General features: G+C 41.4%; 1 protein-coding gene across 1 annotated transcript in view; it reads left to right on the forward strand.

Moving 5' to 3' along the window:
- Positions 1 to 18498, forward strand: part of sema5a (sema domain, seven thrombospondin repeats (type 1 and type 1-like), transmembrane domain (TM) and short cytoplasmic domain, (semaphorin) 5A) — a 114303-nt gene that overhangs the window by 71949 nt on the left and 23856 nt on the right. Inside the window, exons 12-15 of the mRNA XM_041066298.1 lie at positions 1467 to 1584; positions 4091 to 4272; positions 5262 to 5405; positions 9442 to 9589. Coding sequence (XP_040922232.1) covers positions 1467 to 1584; positions 4091 to 4272; positions 5262 to 5405; positions 9442 to 9589 — 592 coding nt within the window. The remainder of the gene's footprint in view (positions 1 to 1466; positions 1585 to 4090; positions 4273 to 5261; positions 5406 to 9441; positions 9590 to 18498) is intronic.

Consider the following 18498-nt stretch of genomic DNA (forward strand, 5'->3'; position numbering starts at 1 on the left):
TCTGGAAGACAGCCCGTCAAGGCATAAATATTGCCAAAGAAATCCCAAGACACAGGCCAAGGTGTGAAGACTCACCACAAGATCGGGATCCCATCCATCATCACACGCAGAAAAGGAATCACGCCTGCATTCCTTATCTTGCGCACAATGAGCTGTTATTGGAATACACAGAAGAGTTAAGGCTTCGTATTACAGCTGTGGCTCTGTGATATATGCTGCAGCCACTATGGCACTTCATCACCTCTTTATGTTTTCTTCTGTTTTTTTGTGAAAGTGCAGAAAAACACAACAGCAACAGATAAAAGAAATAAACCATGCATAGGGACTGGCAGTTACAGAGAGAGTTGCCAGGTTCATCACTGACATTTCTTTGAGGTTTACCGGTTTGAAATACTAGATGCTGTCTGTCTTTGTTTGGCTGTGTGGCTCACTGACGGGTGGTATACAGTCTGCAAGGCCCTTAAGGCCCTCTGAAAGACAGGTATTAGCTTGTTTCTTCTCACTTTCATTCAGTACTACTGTCGTCACCTCTAATATCCCTTTCCGTGCAGACACAGACCAGAACTCTCTGATTTCTGTTAGCCACCCAGACGCTACGTCAGCCACCTTCTGCGTGCAGGCACAAGCGTTTGCCTTTCTTCATTTTCATATGGATGGATGCATATGATCTTGTGTCCTTGCATAAGTGCACTTGTTTGTGTCTGCGCACGGTTCATTGTTATGAAACCCACGGACAATTTTGGTTACATTTCACTAGGGGCATGTCAGGCTGCATTGATGCCTGTGGCTCTGAGATATGTCATTGTGCTGTCACCGCAGACCCATATTTGCATGAAAAGAGTAACATCAGGCTTTTTATTACACTCAATAAACCACCTGAAGGAGATACGGCAAAGACAGATCCGGCTATCTTTGCTACAACATCCTTACAGTGAATATTTGTTGGGCTGATAAGCTATTTGAGTCAGATATGAATGTGTGTGTGTGTGTGCGTGTGTGTGTGTATGCAGACGCAAAACTGTAATCCTGGTGCTTGGTTGAAGATTACCTGAAAAATCAGTCAGCACATTGTGTTTAGACATAATTTTACTATGCTGATGCAATGTAAGCATTGTCGAACATCCTAGTGCTCTATATTCGCAAGTAAACAAAATTTACATTTTTCTCCTGCCTTTCTTGTCACCCTTCCCTCTCTTCTTTCTACTCTTTCCTCTCCCTTCTTTTTCTCTCTTCTGCCACTTTTTCCTCCACCTACCTCTCTCCCTCTCCCACCTTGTCTTTCCCAATTCCTATTTTTCCCATCCATCAGCTGTCCGACCACCTTACGTTTTACATTTCTCCATAATCCCCCCCTCTTCAACCTGATGTTTGATTTCATGCTCTGCCACAATTCAGAGCTATCTGTGCTCACACATGACAGGTTAATAAAAGCCTATTAAAAGCAAATGTCTTTTCTGTCTTTCCAGAGCCTGTGTGGGGGCCAGGGACCCATACTGTGGTTGGGATCTGTTGCTGAAGAAATGCACCACCCTGGAGGAAAGCGTCAGAATGAGCCAGTGGGAGCAGAGCATCACCAAATGCCCTGTGAGTATCACTGAGCAGCTCCCTAATCTGTACATACCTTGTTGTTTTCTTTTTTCCTCCGCTTTCAAACTTTAAAGTTGGTAGAAAACACAATTATCCTTCTTCTGCCTCCATGCTTACTCTACTTGCCATATGAACATAATACTCCCATTCATCTGTGCTCCTCTACTCTGAAAGCCTGCTCTGTATTCTCTCCATACGCTCACAACTTACAAGTAACAGTGCCTAAAACCAGCCTTGGAAACAGATCTTACACCAAAGTAAAGCACCTTGGGAACTGAACAACTTGACTTTAAGGGAGCGATGTGTACCCTGTGAATGATCAATAGCGCTGCCTCAATCATTCACCTCTGACTGCTTGTTCATTAGCAAAACAGCTCCTCCATTTATTTTAATGTGCACCAAATTTGGGAGCAGTATTAGGGGGTGGTAGGCCTATCAATTTCAGCATGGCTCAGCTTTTTCAGCATTTCACACGTCATTTTCAAGCCAGTCACAGCGGAGAGCGCTGTGTGCCTCCATACCCTTTTATGTGGCTTCGTGTTCAGAAGAATATTTGGCACTGAAGCCGCTGAGCACCCAGTGGCATCTGTCAGCAGAGCTATGGCAGATTTTGAGCCAACATAGCTTCCACATAGTCATTGAGAAATATACATGGACACAGACAATCATGGTTGCAGATGCGCAGAAACAGGATCATGCATTATAACTTCACCAAGTCAGTATTGGCTGTGACATTTTTTTGTCTCATGAGACTAAAACTTGAGCCAATCAGAGCATTGATCATACACATTCACACTCTCATTTAAGCTTAGCTGTACTGCTAATAGTACATATTTAAAAGGAAATATTATGGGTCTTCTCTTGGCAGAAAAGAAAAACTAATAAGTGCATCTCCACAAATGCCAAACTATTACTTTAAATGCAGGATCTGATCACAGATAATATCCATGTAGTAGCAGCTTAGCCACTAATCCTTTAGTTTTGATGCATTTTCAGGTGGCCGCATACCACTGCCCACACCGCTGATGGAATATGTATTTATACACTTAACCTTGGTCTAACCAGGTTCATCCATTTAGAGTGAGCATGAATTAACTTTGGCAGCAATAACTTTGTATGGCGAGAGAGAAATGGCCGCACAATACGAGTTCTGAAGCCAGACCAGAACGGGAAAATTGCCTGCTCGCTTGCAGCAATTTGATGCCAAGACGTGAAAACTGGAAAAAAAAGAAGAAGTTGCCTTTTATCACAGTTACAGTTTAGCTCCCTATGAGTCCATTAACAGTTTGCAAAAAAGCTAAACTGGCTGAATGTCTGCTCTAAATGTTTTTGTAAGAGGGCTCAGCTTGCCTGAAAGTAGTTGTAATCAGCCTCCACTTCAAAAACATGATGTTACAGTACTCTTTAGAATTAAAAAAAAAAACTGTTGTATTTCTGGTCTGTGAAAAAAGAAATGACTTCTCTGGTTTTCATCATTCTTCGGAACTGATCTATCACCCTGTTCCTGATGTCCTTTCCTGTCTGTCCTCCAATTTTAATGAAGGAAATGATGCATTTACCTTTCTCACCAGTAAAAAGATGTATTTATTCATTTTGTTTTCATATTTATTTTTGAGGAACAAATACACAGCGTAAAATGGATAATGTTAAATAACAGGGACCAAATCATTTATATTCTCTGCTATAAATGATTGGCGAAAGAGATATGACATAAGCTGCCTCTTTCAAGTTATTTGCTTTCTAGGCAGCCCACTGATGCAAATGTTGCCTGTCTTAGCCAGGCATCCCCAATTTAGGCACACGGCAGAGATCAGTTACCAATGAGAGCAGAGGGTAGATGTTATTTCTACCTATGCCAAAGCAGCTGATGATCATGTTCTCTCTTCTCCTTTTGTTTGAAAGGGTTGCATTTTTAAATCACCCGAACGCACAGCCACGACATGGCTCATATCATCAGCGGCTCACAATCTCACACCAGTGCCTTTTTTCTTTTTTCTTTTTTTTTTTTTTTTGCATTTTAGCTCAAGTGATGCTGAAGACATCACTAGTAATTCATTGCCTATGTAATATCGGCGCCTTCCTGTTTCCATTTTGCTTCAAATATCTATTTATTTGCCCACTTTAATTTCCTCATATTTTTCCGTCATTTGAATGTGTCCATTCACAGGTTTCATTTGCCTTTATGAATCTCTCTGTAGCTATTCTAGAATCTCATCGTATCTTCAGACAATTTTCATGTATTTTCCTCGTGTTTGCAGCATATTTTTGTCCCCCATTACTGCACAATTTCAGATGTGCTATAGATGATGTAATGCGGTTATTTTTGCATCTATCTGAGGAAAATTGATTTCTGTTTGCATCCACCGTAGCCATGGGCTGTGTTTCTCAGAGCAACCCATTCCTGAGAGCATCAGTCTAATGCAATGACCAGTTTCAGAGAAAAGCTATTGTTCTCAGATGATTTTTATTTCTGGGCCTTTTTTTTTTTTTTTGTTCCAAACAGATCCGTAATGTGACTGTCGATGGAGGCTTTGGCGCCTGGTCAGGCTGGTCCACATGTAGTCATAATGATGGTGGCAGTGCGGGGTCCTGCCTGTGTCGGACGCGAGCCTGCGATAACCCCGCCCCTCAATGTGGTGGCCAGCAGTGCCACGGGATTAGCGTGGAGGTTGCCAACTGCTCACGGTAAACTTCTTCGGTGATGCACCAGCACACATCTGTAAATCTTTCTTCATCACTGGTCTCTGAACTTACATCTGTGCATCTCGATGGAAAGATGGAGAGTTAGAAGGAGACATATGAAAATTTGTTCACTAAATCCCTGTGTCCTCTCACCTATTCATTAGAAATCCACACACAATAAATTGTTCTGCATTGCATATTCAGCGTCAGTTATTTGGGGCTAACAAGTGTTGATTGGGTGTTTTTTTTTTCACTCTCTCAGCTGACATATTTCTGATTTTAACACTCTCAGAGTTAAAATTAACTGAGATGCTGCTGCTGCTGTGCGTCAGTCTTCTGCCTGCTTAACAGGGCATGTGAGCATATTCTTTCGGGGAAGGATAAGCTACTCATCATTATTTTCATTATTGAATAATTTGTCCATTTCTTTTTAACAATCAATTCATCTTTTAGTCTCATAAATCTCTGAAAATAATAATAAATGCTCAACACGAGTCACCAGAGCTCAATTTCAAGGCTGAAAAGCAGCAACACAAAACTGGTTTGTACATTTTCTCTTGAACGATTAATTGTCTATCAAAATTGTCTTTTATTCATTTTCTGTCAGCTGACTAATCAGTCAAGTCCTTGTTTCAACTCTAGGTTCACAATCAGGTCAGAATGACATGACCTCTGTTAAAGTCAGAGCAAGTTATGTGACAATACTAGAGTGTGATAATGAGGGTAAATCATAAACAATGCAAATCAGAAACATTAGCTATGTGCATCATTTGGTATGCCAACACACCAAGGTGCATCATAATGTGGTATCTAGAGATCTTGACTGTCCTCTGTCCAATCAAGGTGAGGAACAGATAAAGACAAAAAGTAATGACTTCATGAATAACTTCCAGCTATAATTTTGTTTTGATGTTGTGATATTTTAGCCACCATCACCACTCCACCAGCGGCTACAGTAACTCACACTGATGTTGCACTTTATGTCTCCATAGAAACGGAGCGTGGACTCCCTGGACTGCCTGGTCTCCCTGCAGCACCAGCTGCGGCATCGGCTTCCAGGTCCGTCAGCGCTCCTGCAGCAACCCGACCCCTCGCCACGGAGGACGAGTGTGTGTGGGCCAGAACCGTGAAGAGAGGTACACGTACGCGCCCCTGCACGCTTCCACGTTTATACACGCATTCACATGCGCTGATTAAAGCAAATACATCCTTTATTTGCATGTTTTCTGTGCAAGAGGAAAACAAAACAAAAGGCTTCACAATTTTGCTTCATAATTTGCAACCTGCAGTTAGGAAGTACGACTTTGACGGTGACTTTTCCTTTTCTTCCCCCTGCCCCCCCCCCCCCCCTTTCTGTCCAACTTTGTGACAGCCAATTAAGGAATGAGTGGGATAGGCCTGTGCTTGGGTAATTATCTGGCTTTCACACATAGACTGGAGTCTAGGTTTTGAAGCTTTGGAGGCTTTGGCGTAGAATAATCGCCTTTTTAAAGATGTTTGTGTGGTTTCTAAGCAACCTTCAAGGCCGGAAAAAAAAAATGTGTTTCTCAAGGAGAAAGTATGTGAAGAAGCACAAAGGGACATACAAAGCAGCCCAGGTTGAAAAGGTCAAGAGATTAGTGATCTTAAAGTTAAAGTTTTATTCGTCTCTCAATTTACTCTGGTTATCTGAAAGTTTAGTTTCAGTGTTTGCCAAATCGGAAAAGGACAGAGGGAAGCTTTGACAGCATTCATCAGGTTTGAAAATTAAATGACAGCAGTTTCATTATACTATTTCAGTTCCATTTTAATAGAGAGTGCCGTAATGTTCTAATGGGCCGAGGCTTATTTTCCTTTCTGTCCCCACAGCCCGTTATGATGTTTTTCATCCAGCCATTAGCCAGTGGTGAAGGCAGAAAAAGTGCAAATAAACACAGTTCAGAGGTCACAGGAAAGGAAAGAAGAGGAATAAATTTTTACCAATTGTTACCACGGCAACAGAAACAGCATCGCAATGGATGAATAATTGGACACAGCCTTCAAGGATGAACCTTATATTACATCCTTTTATTTCCCTCCTTTCTCTGCACTTTCTCATTTCCTCTTTCCCTCCTCTAACCTCCCACCTTCCCTTTTTCATACTCTCTAATGCTCCTGATGGAGCAGTCCTTCTTTCAAGGACTGCTCCATCAGGAGCTCTGAGGAAAATGTATGGAGTGACCAGCACAGCCTACTTACTCACGAACCACACCAAAAAGCCACTGGCTGGTACTAAAGACCACGGGAGGCCAGAAGCAGGTTTCGCCACCCCCTCTTTTTCTCTCTCCGAGCTTTAATCTCCTTTGTTTCATCTCCCATTCCTGCTCTCAGTACGTGCTCTGTTCAGCTATTTAAAACACCTTAGGCCAGTTAGTGGCCAGCTGTGAGGGCTGGAAAAGGATCTTTGTGAGGGAGGAGTGAGAGCAGAGGAGTCTTTGCGTGTCTGTGTGTGTGTGTGAGGGAGACCAAGAGATGAAGAGAGAAAGAGAGCCAGACAGATGAACGATAAGGGAGAGAGGTAGAAAGGAAAAATGTGTTAACAGATGAATTATGCTGTGTCAGTCTGAGTCAGCCTGAAGAAGAACAAGATAAGATGAAGATGCTGGAAAATGTTTGCGTGTGTGTGTGTATTCAGTGTGAGCATATCCAGGTGTGTCAGGAATGTAAATCAGCAATGAAAAAGCAGGAGAAACTTGGATTTTGGGTCTGTGTAGTGGTGTCCAAAAGAATTCCACCACATCTGTTGTTTATAGTTGTCCATGTGTGAAATAGGTAAAGTTCTTAGTGCAAGCTTTTATCTGCATGGCATGAAAAGGGCCGGTACTTTATCGGCCTTTGTGCACTGAACAATTCTTTTAATGCCGTGAAAGACTTTTATTTTATGGGGCCTCCTTTTTGAGGTGTTAGGCGTCTGCCACAAGCCTTACTACACGCTTTGTTCTTCCCATGTTGCCTCAAGTACTCTATTCTGATTCATGCAGAGGCCTTATGTTCAAACATGCATGCATATGGCTCGAGCTCATATGCAAACCGACACACATATTTACAAAAACTTAAAAGACTCGAAGACCAAAGTAAACCTCCTCTCTCACCTCTTGTCTGCCTCCCTTTTCTCCAACAGGCTTGCCATAAGTTTGGGCTTGATTGTTTGCAGCAGGCAGGGCTTTTAAAGATAAAGCAAATGTTCTGAAACCGACCGTGCGCAGCAGTGCTATAGGCTTAAATCTGGCTGGTTAATGCCTGCATTTATGAACCTTCTGTTGGTATTTCCCTCAGCGCACTGACATGGTCTGCACTGCTTACTCAGCCTATAGTGAGTAATTAGCAGCGGTTTACTCTGATCTGCTCTCTGTGTTTTTGGTGAGAAGAGAAAAGGATAAGATAAGATGGAGCGAAGCCACCGACTTGTCTGAAATGATTACAGTGCGTACAATGATGATTTTGAAGCTCTAAATCTGCTTCATATTGACCACAGTAGTTTTTTTTTATTTTTTTTTATTGTACCACAGTGGTATTTTATGTTTGCATACAAGCCAGCGTGCATGAATGTCTGTGTGAGTGTGTGTGTCAGTACATCTGTCTCCTTCTCTTAGGCATCGGCTTGATTGTAATCCACACTCTTCCTCGCTTCCCCGCACTTTCTCCTCCCCCCACTGTATCATCCCACTACAAGCATGCAGATTAGTGAAAGTGGAAAAGAGCACACTACTCTAAGGTTTTTTTTCTACCAGGGTATACAGAATGTAGCTTTTGATTTGCCGTGAACAATAGCGTAGAATGTTTGGGAACAGTACAATGGAAATATCCGGCCTCGGCCTCTAGAGGAAGGGTTTAAAGTTAAAGCTTAACACAAGAAGACTCTCTTTTCCTCAAAAGGCAGTCATGTGCCAAAACACAACAAAATAGCAATAAAAGCAATTTTATAGTATGCGTAAAAGTTATAAACTAAATTATATGGCTCTAATAAGGCTGGCAATCGTCTGTTGTTACTGTATAATGAGGTCTGAGTAATTAAGTATTTTAGACATCACAGTTATCCTGCCTTGTAAAACAATGTAATTAGAGATGATGCATGCATCTTTGTGGCTCTTTTTAATAGGCTGTGTCAATGAATTATGCATATTCATGCATATGCACGTTCATTACGATTTGAGACGGAATTTCTTGGATGTACTTCCATGCGACGCTGGCCATTACACCATGCACACACATGTACCACAGACTTGTTTCTGGTTGGCATGATTCATTCAGATGCTCAGACTCACAGCGCGCCATGTTCCCTGGCCACATCTAAAAGATATGTTGGGTTCGTAAAAGTTTGTTTTAAGTGAAGTTTACACGGCATTGCAGACATCCCTGCCTTGTGGTATAGAGTCTTTGTAGCTATTTCAGGTCAGTGGCAAGGTTTCAAAAGTGTGGTGACGTCTTCAGTGCCCTTCACATATAATTTTATGTTCTGTCAGATGAAGTAGCTATTCCATTTTCCACAGACCACTCAAAAGACACTGTCATACATGATTTATACGTAGCCAGTGTGAGTGAAGTTCTATTGTCAAAGCTGCCAAACTACTTCACGTTGCCTTTCTTATTTACAGCTTGTAACCACAACACACAATCCAGAAATGGCATGAAGCTGCACTAGTCATGTTTTTTCATTAACAGTATATTGAATGACAGTGTGTAAGATGAAGGGTGTCGCTTGTAGTGACGAACCCACAGATAATTATCACCTAACTCTACAGCTCCCCTAAGTTTTGCAGAGTATTTTTAGCACCTTTCAGCTCATTATTATGTTTTTTTTTTTGGAACTGCAACTTAAATGCTAGCTGGTGAACATAGTGGAGCATTTAGCAGCCATAGCAGGGCCAGATATTTTCATCGTGAGAAATGAAAACAAGGGTGAAAGGACAGCGAATACTGGACATAACTTAGAGATCTGAAATCTGAATATTTTTTTAAAAAAAGACTTTTTTTTTAAATTGTTTTATTTTTCTTTATCAGTAGATTTTTGGCTTTCTGGCTTTTTTTTTCTTATCTGCTGGTTGTGTGTTTTTTATTCCCAGGTCTCTCTCTTCTCCTGATCGCAGTAACACTATTTGATTAAATAAAGTCGCATACTCATCTCCCCCCGTGGTCACTTCTCTTCCTTCCCAGGTACTGTAATGAACACCTGCCCTGCCCACCCCATGTCTACTGGTCGGCCTGGTCGGCATGGGAACGCTGCACCGTGCCTTGTGGCGGAGGCATCCAGTCGCGACGCAGAACCTGTGAGAATGGCAACGACTGTCCCGGGTGTGGTCAGGTATGTCACGCAAAACAATAACTCTCACTCACCCCCTCCTTCCATCCGTCTTCCTCTCAGACTCATCATTGTTTAGCAGCTCAGGCTAAGCCATTTGATGCGCTGAACAGTCAGTGGTGATGAAATTGGAACATCGAACATGACTAAATCCCCTAGCTATATTTATACACTGGTAGCAGCCATCAGATTTATTACCAAGACCTATTTAATACCACACACACATACAGTAATCACTCCACATATGAATAGGCTTATTTTCTGCCACAAAGCTTTCTCCAAAGCGTGGATGATGCAAGGAAGCGTTGAAATACAAGCCCTCTCCTTGTTGACAGAGTGATGTGATGCTTGTGTTATTTCTGGTGCTATTTTCTCACATGCACACACTCCCTTATCCACAGTCCTGGTAAAAAATAAATAAATAAATAAAAATAAGAGAGAATGAACATGATAGCTGTAGCTTTTCGTGTCCCTCTTGGAAATGGATTAAAGAATATGGGTCAGAGACTTGGATGCATGGGGTCCTTGAAGTGTGTTTTTGTTTGTTTGGATTTTTTTTATGACTTTGTTTCTTTTGTCATTTTGATAGAAATGTAGTTTTGGATGGTCTAAAGACAAAGCTAAAGTCATCATTAAACATCTCCTTTTTAAATGGCTAGTTTAGATTTAGGTTTATCATCAGGATTAAACACACATAACTTGTCTTTGATACTGTCTCTGCATTTACATATACACACATCTTCACAGCTTCTGTATGCATGTGGAATAGATTATTGGACACAGGCGTTCACTGTGATTTTTGTTCTCTAAAGAAAATTCTCACATACTCTGAAAAAGCATTCAACAACCCACCCAAATTACATTTATCAGAAAAAGCACATCCTACAGCTTGTGTAATGGCCCGTTGTAAAGCTAAATAATACACTGGTAGCAGAATGAAACATCCCACACGAGACCTTTCAACCTCAAGAGCATATATAGTATCTGATAATTGCCCATGACACATTAGCAGCTGCAGAACAGTGAAATTAAATGACTGACCTCTCATTAAGTAGCAATTTAACCATCACATGTATCATCTGCTGCTACATGTACCTACGTACTTTCGCTCTCTCTTGCACACATACACACTGAGTCCCATCAGATGGCAGCTGTCTTATTTCTGTCACTGCACAGCAACCATTATCCTCACTGAAGCATCCTGGGAATGCATTGGCATTCCTAGAGGTACTCAGTTCACATAAAGAAACTGATGGCGAGCACGAGGGGATCTCAGTGCCTTGTCACTGCTGCTTCCAAATGGAGAAAGCCCGTCTTTGACTGTCAGTACTTGTGGGTATTTTTGATATATCCTCAGTTTGGAGACGATCTAAGGCTGAGTGAGCAGGAGATGTTAGACATAGTTTTCATTGGCGTCAGGGGAAGGGACAGCCTGGTAGTGATTACAGACAAGGAGGTGACATACTTGAAAGAGCTGAGTCGGGTCAGTGGGAAAGGTCAGAGGAGCACCTTGTGTAAACTCGGTACTCGCTGTCCGTTCCTCTTTTTGACACTCTTCTTTTTTTTTCACCACTGCTCTTGAATTTTAACTTTTTGTCTCTTTTTGCTTTGTTTTGTTTCCTCACCGGCTCCTTGTCTTCGAAAACTGTGACATGGATTTAATTGGGGCCATCTCAGCCACCAGAGTTGTAATTACATGCAGACTTCACAGACACCTTCTCTGTCTCAGGGAAGACTTTATTTGCACAGCTTGGCTAACTTGTATTATAGCTGCATGTTTACTGAGATCAAATAAACATTTGCTGTCTTTCATTTAAAGCTCTGATAAGGTGCTTAGTTGCGCAGCTGTTAATGTATAACAATTGCCTCAGTGCACTTAAAGCCCCTATAGAGGTGCAGCTGGGTTCAGGATAGGGAACTTTAAAATTCCACATGACGTCCGTATTTCCAAAGAAAATAGCTACAAATAAATTAGTATCTAACACTCAAAGATCAGTGATGATGGAAATATGTTCTTTTAATTTCATCGAGAACCCCCCCCCCCCCCCCAAAAAAAAAGTGAAAAGTGTGATGGAGTTCGTTTTTTATGTGCCATCTGTCGGTGTTCTCTTCCCCCGGACAGATTCATGTTTAATTAAACAGAAGGAGACCACACAGACACGCACACACACTTACACGTAATCACACATTGCAGCTTGTGTCATCACAGCTACTTTTTTAGCTCAGACACCCTACTGAGAACTGAAAAGATGAACACTGTGTACGTCTTAGACGTCGGTGTGCGTATGTACCTGTGTGCATTCATGTTTACCTGTCAGGTTTGATATTGCAGCAGCCACCTGTGGTCAGCTCCAGGCGTTTGCCAGACATTAATCGACAGTGATGAGCTAACATCTGCTCTGCGTTTTACAGAGATGTCAGGGAGAAAATTCACAAGATATCTGAACTTTTGGAAACTTATTTTGAAAAGAGTAAAAAATCCACTGAAGTTGGTGATACTAGCCTTTTGCAGAGATGTAGATGGTCAACATGCCCCGCATGCTTTAAAGCAAATCCCTGTGCGAAAAAAAAAAAATCTATTACGTTGTTACTTTTTTGTGAATTTCTATTGATCTGTAAAGCAAAATGTTCTACCCCCCTCCACAGGGAGCTCAGGGACAGAAAAGCTCAAGTGAAGCTCGTAAGGATTCAGGTCAAGGACACTTTAATTTGAACACAAGCATCTCTACTCACTATGCAACTCTATGCCAACCTAAAAACAAAATAATGCCACATGCATGATTAGAAGAACTAACTCTCAAGGTGCTTAATTACCATCAAACCTGCTATAATGTTGCCCTGTACACTTTTGCCTTAAGCATCACCAGTCATATCATCAGGGAAGTATTTAGTCCTGAGGTGCTTGGTGCCTCATTTTGCTGATGTAAAATGTCACATGACTGCAACTTCATCAGTCTGAGCCCCGGTCCGTGCAGCGCTGCTCCATCTCTCTCGTTTCACTGTATCTGCATTACAGGTTTGGGTCTCCCAAGAGGAGCCAGCGAATTCTGGGCTGGAAATAAACAAGCAAGGCTCTGGTGCCCCAGCAGTGATGTACAGTACTGTACCGTGAGCACAGTACTTACAGTGCTCTTCCCCTGTGCAGTGACATAATCAGACAACCATGGATAAAATGGAAGAATTTTTTTCCCCCAAATGCTGAAACACTGAGTCACTACTCATTAATTCTGGAAAAAGAGTCTATTAATACAAACATTATTCATTACATTATAAAATAAACTGTGGTGTTGCTGAAAGGATGCTAATCCACCAAATCAACCCTTTTGATGCAGTTCACAAACAACGATGGATGCTGACTGAGGAGTTTATGGCAAGTTCTTTAAGAAGGTCATTTTTGTAACAGAAGACAGAAAAAAGAAAAATGTCTCTTTACTTTTTGTTATTTATGGTACGAGATAACTATCAGTCATTAGAGACAGATAAACAGCTAGACGTCCCTTATATATATATATATATATATATATATATATATATATATATATAAAATCTTTATTTAATCTCAGGTCTCAGGAGTTAGAGCAGATTAAAAGAAACAAAGAAAAACAAACAGCCAGATGAAAGTAAATGACAAATACATACAAAGAATATAGCCACAAGCGGCAATTTGCAGGTTCAACAGGAGGAAGCAGCTCAATCACACAAAATTGAAGCCGCAAGCAGCAACGAGCTGGTTTGAGGCTCGACAAAGCTGAGCAAAGTCACTTCAGGTAGTTTTAAAAATTTTATGCTCAGGTTACAGGTTCAAGGTTAACGCAATGAAAGGCGCATGATGCCTTTCAGTGCTAAGCTGGTTTATGAGACTCATGCCTCGGTTTGGTGGCAGCATCAGGGACCTAAATAGCTTTTGAAAACCGTGTAAATTGTGTACAGTATGGCTAATCAATAAGTTGTAATGAAACAGCAGGTCAGCTTGAACTCGTGAGATATGAAGTCATTAAAATCTTGACAGGTTTGACCTGAAATATACCAAAATGGAATTGATTAGGCTCATGATAAAATGGTGCAACGCTCCAAAACTTTCTACATCAATATGGCTGTAAACACTGTACATTACATTGTTGCTGTGTAGGTATGGTAACAAGTTTTTGTTGTGTTGCCGGGATACAATTTGCAGTGACACAGCTTAAGTGTGTTATCAGTGTGAACTGATAACCATCAGTTTATTTCGTTGCCATTTGAGACAAAATGTAAATTCCAAGGAAGTACAGTATACTATAAGTATAGTTTAATCAAAGCGAGTACAACTTGAGTTGTGAACCAACATGTGATAGGCCATGTTAATAATTGCACTCTGAGAGTGCTGCGGTTTACTCGCCCTTTATCGGATGTTAACGAAACTCGGTATGCACAGGAGATAGCACAAGATATCTCAACTGAGTTTAGTCAGGATTACTCTATGACAGCATGAGATATCAGCAGTTTCCTGATAAGCCCCACCCTTTGCGAAGATCTTTGATTGATGGTGGCCATGGTTTTTGGACAGTCAAAATCCGAGTTGCAGATGATGCATCGGTCCATGAAGGTTTTGTGTTTCTTGCTATCATTGTGCCACTTCAAAGTTTTAAGCTTAAACTGTGCTGACCACGATTTTAGAGTTGCCTACAATGCACAGCATAGCCTTTCCCTTATTCTACAACCATGGGTACTGTCTTAGCCATTGTGGTTGAAAGCAGTACTTTTTCCTCTTCACTGGCTCAGTCAGTCTTTCCACGCCTGCACCTGCACTCTCCCTTCAGTCAGCACTGTCATCATCAGTTGTTGCTGTTATCATGAGTTTGTTGAGTCGGGACCTCTCGTCGGCTCTCCCTCTTCACCATCCTCCTCCTCTCTCTAATCATTTATTTTTTTTTTTTTTAAATAATCAGCTATTGACTGCTTCGCCTTTGTAACTTGATAAAATAGATTGTTTCGTGCGTTTCATGATCAGTGCACGTTTAAGTGCAGGCAGGGAGAGACCGGCTGAGCCTAGTGAAGGAGAAAAAGTATTACTTTCAAACTGAATTTCTAACGCAGCACCAGTGCTAGAGGGGCAACAAAACAGCCTATAACGATCATCATGCGTTTGCACGAATGTGACCACGTGAATTGTTAACTCATATACTTTCATGAAATGGTCACATATGAGACCATTTTGGTCGCATTCTGGAGCCCTACTTCAGGGTTTAAGCCTTAATAAACCGGTTCAGGCTCAAAAGGGTTCCACCCCTTTGGAGTTTGAACCCTAAACATAGCCAGACATAACAAAGCACATGCAGCATCAGTGACAATCGCAGACATCAGTGAATAGGTTTTTGAAGTTAAAAGTTTAAGATCAGCCAGTGGGATGAGACATTGAATTATACAAATCCTCCTTTATGTTCTGTGCTGTTATCAACTGTTCCAAACTTCCGCAAAAAAAATAGAAAATAAAAGCCACTAGCCTCTACTCCATGAACAACCGGAGACCACTAAATACAGAGCATTTACATACATGGGCCAATAGTGAGCCACCACCCTTCAGATCTCCTGTCAATGTGACACTAGTTTTCCTTCCTACAAAATTGTGTGTATACAGTTTTTATTAAATGATGCACTTTTTCTAATTATAATGCAAGAAATCATGTAGTTTGTTTTGGGATTTATTTAAAACATAAGTTAGCAAATATTTCCTGCTCTGTGTAATTAGCTAGGCAGTTAATTTTAAGTTACTGCATTAAAAATTATGAAAAGTTGGTTAATGAAACTAAAAAAAGGACACTCACAATCACATTATATAGTGCAAAAATATGTAAAAGAGAATTTTAAACTAGATCTAGCTAAAAGTGAAAGGTCTACAACTCCCCTGTAAATGGCATGCTGGTATTCTTTTTTTAATTCCTAGTATTAGATAAAAGAAGACTTGCTTCAGTGATGTGCAGTCTTCAAGAAGATATCGTTCACTGTGGTATTTCCTACTTTATACAGTAAAGTACATCAAATATCTCTCACATCCTGGCATCAAAAGGGACCATTCTTCTCTGCTGAACAGCACATCTTGACTCTGTCTCTCAGAGTTAAATAAAAGTCAAATATGGGGCATGAGGAACTGACGATGCACAGAGTTGCTTAATGATAGAGCTGTTCTATTTACCTGCGAGGAGTTCAGTTGTGCAGACGGGCTGTGAAATGAAAGTTAAGTACCCAGTGTTTGTGTAGGCAGACTGATGTGTGAACATACTTGTGTATTTTTGCATTATCTGGTGTTAGTTATTGCGTGTGTGTGTGCGCTCGCACGCACGCATGCAGGCACACTGGTGTGTAGCCAGGAGACCTGCTCCTGGCCGACAGCAGGCTTCATTATGGAGTCAGACTGTCTGAGGAGACAGACAGAGAGAGAGAGAGAGAGAGAGAGAGAGAGAGAAAGAGAGAGAGAGAGGAGATAGTGTTTGACAAAGTGTGTTGTGGTCGGCGCTGCTAATTGAACTGATGTGTCATGGAGACTTGAGGAACATTAGGCCTCCATCTCCACAGACTAGAACACAATAGATAATAAAGATGTAGGCACCGGAGAGGATTAGCCGCCCTCACATCTGGACCCTTCGCTTAAGCATTAGGTTACTAGTGTCTATATGTAGGCCTCTGTATATACCACAAAATATATGCTTTCCTTTCCTTCTCACTTTTCTTCTGTCTCACACACACACACACACAGCTCGCCCAGTCCAATAAGAAGTATAATGAGTATAATGATGGTAGGAGGCTGAAGAGACATGACTACTTATTATTCACCTCCCACAGCTGGCCAGACACCACAGAGAGCCTTTTGTACCTACACACACTCTCTTCTCCACACACGCAGAAATAAAGACAGAGGCTGAGGGTTTAGACTTCCCCAACACTCAGATGCTATGCTGACACATACACACACCGTCTCTCTCTCTCTTTCACACTCTTTCTTGCTTTTTTGCCCTCCTTACTTCTCAACTTACACCCCCCCCCCCCTCCTCCCCCTTCAGTATATAACACCTAAAAAGTAAGCAGAAAGGTCTGTGGATGGAGACCGAATGAGATGGGAGCTGCCTGAATCCATAACTCAGCCATGCATAAACTTATAAACATGTACGCGCTTCACACACACACACACAAATACACAAATCAACACCAAGGTGCCAGCCTAAAGTCAAACTTTTGCAAACTCCGGCATATGCACACACAAATAGCCTGACCACCGCATCTATACTGACCAACCAGGCAGCTTGTTTGTGCGAGGCAGTAAAGATGCTATCAAGCGTCCTCCCACCCAGCTCTCCTGAGCTCCAGCCAGAAACACATTACAGCGTTGCCAGTCTCAGAGCAGCTGCCTGTTAAAGGTGTTGCACAGCATAAAATCGTTGCTCTCCATTTGCCCATAATGCATATCACTGCTCTAGCCAGGGGGGGCGCCGATATGAGCCGAAATCAGCGGACTAATTGAATCCAATTTTGTGTTCCACATGCCACTTGTCACATTCGACTGCTTTCCGCCATGTTTTCACTTTTGGTTAATTTCTCTGAAAATGAGTGAAATGTGAGTGTGGCTGAGTGAAGAGTGTGGGATATGTTTCCAGGTTTTTGGTTTTTTGTTGTTGTTGTTGTGTTTGGGTTTTTTTGTAGTTTTATTAGCTTGCCATATCAAGTGGAAAGAATGAGATGAAACATTTAAATAGCTCATTTTTCTCAGCTTCTTTTGCCTAAATGTTTCAACAGTGAATCAAGTTTTTATTCAAACATGGCTCCTTCTTTTTTGTTCAGACAGCCATTACATGGCCAACATGTTATGTATGCCTAAGATGACGTATTTGCTCCTCTGGCTCATTTCATTTGCTTGTGTGTTTATGTGTGTGTGTGTGTGTGTGTGCGCGTGTGTGTGTGTGTGTGTGTTGGGGTTATGGATTTTTATGGGGTAGATTTCCCCATTTCACATCCTCTGGTCCATTTTAATGCATTATTCAAAACGTGTTATAAAAATTGTTACTCTTAGAGCAGGGGGGGACTGTTTTTGTTTTTTATTATTACGCCATGATTTTGTATTCACATCCGTAGCCACCATAACCAGACACTTTTTATTGCAGTAAAAGACAATAAACTGTCCACCATCCTTCAACATTGTTGCTGGATTTAATATAGTCAACAGTTGGGGGTCTTTAACCTTTTTTTTTTCACTTCATGGCCCCCCCAGGTGGTACAGAACTGATTCTAGGACCCCCACCATATCTTCATGACCTTACCTCATACTCTCAACACCCCATTTTCTACATTCAGTCTATTAGCTTAGCAACCAGCATAATTATCATCATTATTATTAATCAGCTATTCTTTAGTTTTCAAAATAAAAGCTGCCAAAATCCAGATTGCCCAGCCAATCACAATAGAGAATTCACAGCTGCCATTGTACAAGACATCTACCAGCATTATTATATCTAATGAACCCATAAAGTAAAACAGCAGATAGTGTGGCAGGAGTTGCTAAACATCTTCCATGTCACTCTCTCAAAATAAATCTGTTCTTTAAGCCATCCACAGATGTTCATTGTTGTCCCTTTTTCATATATTGAACAAACTGCAGTGTATAAATGTGAACTAAAATGATCCAAATATTGGATTGAAAATGTTAGTGCTATTTCCTCCTCTCGCTCTCTCTCTCTCTCTCTCTCTCTCTCTCTCTCTCTCTCTCTCTCTCTCTCTCTCAATAAGCCACAGAGCTTCTAATATTAGTAGAGTCAGTGGGGTATCTTTATTACACATACACTGACCACCTTGCTGCATATACTTTAGCTGTAGTTGATGTGGATGCCTTTGGAGACCTTGAATGAGGTTTAGCTTTAAACCCAGTAATTATCTCCTTAGCCCTCTGC

Source organism: Toxotes jaculatrix, chromosome 20, assembly GCF_017976425.1.
Source record: "Toxotes jaculatrix isolate fToxJac2 chromosome 20, fToxJac2.pri, whole genome shotgun sequence".
Lineage (NCBI taxonomy): Eukaryota > Metazoa > Chordata > Actinopteri > Toxotidae > Toxotes > Toxotes jaculatrix.